Below are 3666 nucleotides of genomic sequence, written 5' to 3' on the forward strand. Positions count from 1 at the left end.
AACTAGACAGAAACACAGTATAACCGGGCGTTGCATCACCTTAACATAGTCAGACAAGTACAACAAAGTTATATTAATATTTCCGAAGCATTTTTAATCAATAAATCCGCATTTACAATGAAGAGTGTTAAACTAACATATTTAAGATCGCTACATTACCCACGTCTGTCGTCTCGTCCACCATAATAGCGACAAAGGGTGCCTTTTTAATCTCCATTTTGATCTCTTCTCCCATCACTTCAGCAATAGCAAAAATCAGGTCGTTTTGTATTTTGCCTGACGTCCCAGTAAACACTTTGTTTGTGGACAGGTGGTAATGTAAATCTGGGTTGTTTTCAGCAAGAAAAGCTCAACGTAGTTTCCTCTGTTTGTGGACTCGGCGCTTTCATCCTGTCCCCTAAATGAAAGTTATTGTTTACCCAAAAACAGGACACAATCGATCAGTATTATCGATCAGTCAACGAAAGGGTGACACTTGTTCGTTGAGCTGTAAATCCACTCGCGTGTCCCCAAAGGTGTTCAAAAATCCCACATCTACCGGCATAGTTACGCATCTCAATAGTGAATATCAATAGTGCGTATCAATAGTGCGTATCCAATCAAAAGACGTGCTGGGTGCTGACATCATTGAGCCTTACAGCAGGCGCCGTTGTTGCTATTGCTCACCAACTCGAAATCTACGTAGGTTTCCACTAGGAACGCCACGGGTGTTCTCGTTCAACATTAAGTTACAGGTCGTATCCGCGGCACGGTTTTTTGTGCAGGCGGGCAGATTTTGGAGCCCCCTGGCAACACATTTTGATTGGATAAAAGCTCTAACATAAAGGCCAGCCCTCCAAATCTCAATCGGAGACTGGAAGCAGCGCAACCAAGAGGAAAGCTATGAAATGAAGAGAATAGACTATGGGGAATCATTAATACATATTTGTGGAAAAAATATATTAAAATAAAATGTATATTCTGATGATGTTTAGGCCAGCAGAGAAGGCCTTGCTGGCCCTGACGGCACACCACTGATGACATCTCAGGGTTAGGGTCGTTCAGCCGCATAGATGGAGGCAGACTGAAAGGACACACATCAACCTCTATTTCATGATTTTTAAAATATTTAAAGACGTAGATCATTGATCGGCAACGACACTATATAATTGTTTGCCTGACTGGCCATCTGATTTGGGCTCCTAATTTCTAAAAAGCAATACTGTTTTCTTATTTTAACGTATAAAAGTAGCAAAGACCATACATTTGCATTGACCGCAAGTCAAACCTCTAACAATTCTGCCACCCAAAAGGGGGCGTGATCGTTCTGATGACAGGGAGATGACGTATGACTGCTCTGATGAATTGGAATCACCACCATCACCTATACGTTTTAGGGAACCAAGTTGTTCAGCCCAGTGGTGTTCTAGGCTGGAAATTAGTTCTAGTTTAATACATCTACACTGAGCTATCAAAACACTGGTTAGACAGCGAACTATCTCTAAGCATTTAAGAGCTGATCGCACATCTAGACTAGACTGCACATCTAGACGGCACATCTTTCAAATCAAGTAAGTAGTCAGGTGTCCTCTGGGGGTGGGGGTGGGCCGGTGTGGTGGACGGGCGGGGGCGGAAAGTTTTAACGGTCTAGATATCATCACAAAACATGGTACCTGGAAAATCAAGAGGTGGTATGGAAAATTATTTCAAGGCAAGCGTGGCAACCCTGATCAAAATAAGCCAGATTTTTCCTTTAGCAACGTTGATGGAATACCCCCCAGGTCTCTTTAATGGTTTTGTTTTTGCCCATGTTTGTGTTGTTGTTATGTCTGGTTTTGATCTCTGCACAGATGTGTTTGTGAGTTTATGAATCTCTCTCTCTCTCTCAGGGCTCATACATGCTTCAACCGTCTGGACCTCCCTCCGTACCCGTCCTTCTCCATGCTGCATGAAAAGATGCTCACCGCCGTTGAGGAAACCAGCACCTTCGGCCTGGAGTAACTGCTCCAAAATGTCTTCCCCCAGCCTGGAGTAACTGCTCCAAAATGTCTTCCCCCAGCCTGGAGTAACTGCTCCAAAATGGCTACCCACCCAGGGGTTGAATTGGGAATGAACAAAATGGAATGGATATCCACCATGGTGTGACAGACAGTAAACTGTGCATATGGAATGAACATTTGTTCAAGGACAAGGAATCCACCACTTGAGAATCTCAATTTGACCTCTGGCTAATTCCTCCCACTTTTTAACAACACCATGGCCCTATCTTGAAACACACCCTAGCCCCTGCTTCTTAGACACTACCCCTAGCCCCTACACCCTAGACACTACTCCCTAGGCACTACTCCCTAGACACTACTCCCTAGGCACTACTCCCTAGACACTACTCCCTAGGCACTACTCCCTAGACACTACTCCCTAGGCACTACTCCCTAGACACTACACCCTAGACACTACTCCCTAGACACTACCCCTAGCCCCTACTCCCTAGACACTACCCCTAGCCCCTACACCCTAGACACTACCCCTAGCCCCTGCTCCCTAGACACTACCCCTAGCCTCTACACCCTAGACACTACTCCCTAGACACTACCCATAGCCCCTACACCCTAGACACTACTCCCTAGACACTACTCCCTAGCCCCTACACCCTAGACACTACTCCCTAGACACTACCCCTAGCCCCTACACCCTAGACACTACTCCCTAGAAATTACTCCCTAGACACTACTCCCTAGACACTACACCCTAGACACTACCCCTAGCCCCTACTCCATACTCCCTAAATGCTACCACTAGCCATTACTCCCTCCTTAGACACTTGTGTGAATCTGAAATGATTTGTTATGATATGTAACCAGATGGCAAGGTATCAGAGGGCAAATGGGGGCTATGGATTTGCTTGTACCCATTCTTTAAGTTAAGTAGTGTCTGGGACAGTGTCTAGGGCGTAATGGCTAGGGGTTGTTTTGGGACAAGGCCCTATAGTACTGTTCCAGCCCCCTGTCCTGAAGCTCCTCCCCTCCATCTCCACAACCACACCCCCCAGTCCTGAAGCTCCTCCTCCACATCTTTCCCTACAGCCACACTTGTGCTTTATCTCATCAGTTGATGGCCTTGGTTACTGTCTGGCCCTCCTTCCTCCTCCAGGGGCTCGACCTGCACTTCCAACCCAGAGACATCACCTCCTGACTCCCATACGCCAACTACCCCCCCCCCCTCCCTGGAGTGACACCCACCCCCGCCCCCACCCCATTCCCCATTGTCTCTCTTCTCTGGACCTATGAACTGTGTTATTTTTACTATGGGGCTGCAGACGATGTATAGGCCTCTACACGTATGGACTTATGCCTTGGCTTGAAAGACACACACACACACACACACACACACACACACTGTATTGGCCTATTTTTTATTGATGGCGACGTGTACATATGTATACACACTCTTAATTCACACTCACAGACACAAACACACACAGTATTATTCTGACAGTATTAGCTATAGTATCCTGTACACGTTGTGGACGTCATGTCACTATCACAGGGGCGTCAGGCAGACCCTTATGGTTAAGACTGTTATCTCTTCATAAGGGACAGAGTCAGAGCTCTTATGAGGCATCAAAGGCATTGCCACACCCTAAATACTGTACATGGTACCCTCATCCTATGTGACACTACACAGTCA

General features: G+C 46.4%; 1 protein-coding gene across 1 annotated transcript in view; it reads left to right on the forward strand.

Annotated features, from left to right (window-relative positions):
- The window catches only part of hecw2a (HECT, C2 and WW domain containing E3 ubiquitin protein ligase 2a), a gene marked incomplete at both ends in the record, with an annotated part of 57114 nt that extends 55134 nt beyond the window's left edge, over positions 1–1980 (forward strand). Inside the window, one exon of the mRNA XM_080536747.1 lies at positions 1869–1980. Within this exon, the coding sequence (XP_080392873.1) occupies positions 1869–1980 (112 nt within the window). The remainder of the gene's footprint in view (positions 1–1868) is intronic.
- Positions 1981–3666: the final 1686 nt, after the last annotated feature.

Source organism: Nansenia antarctica, assembly GCF_963989245.1.
Source record: "Nansenia antarctica genome assembly, chromosome: 7".
NCBI classification, from domain to species: Eukaryota; Metazoa; Chordata; class Actinopteri; order Argentiniformes; family Microstomatidae; genus Nansenia; species Nansenia antarctica.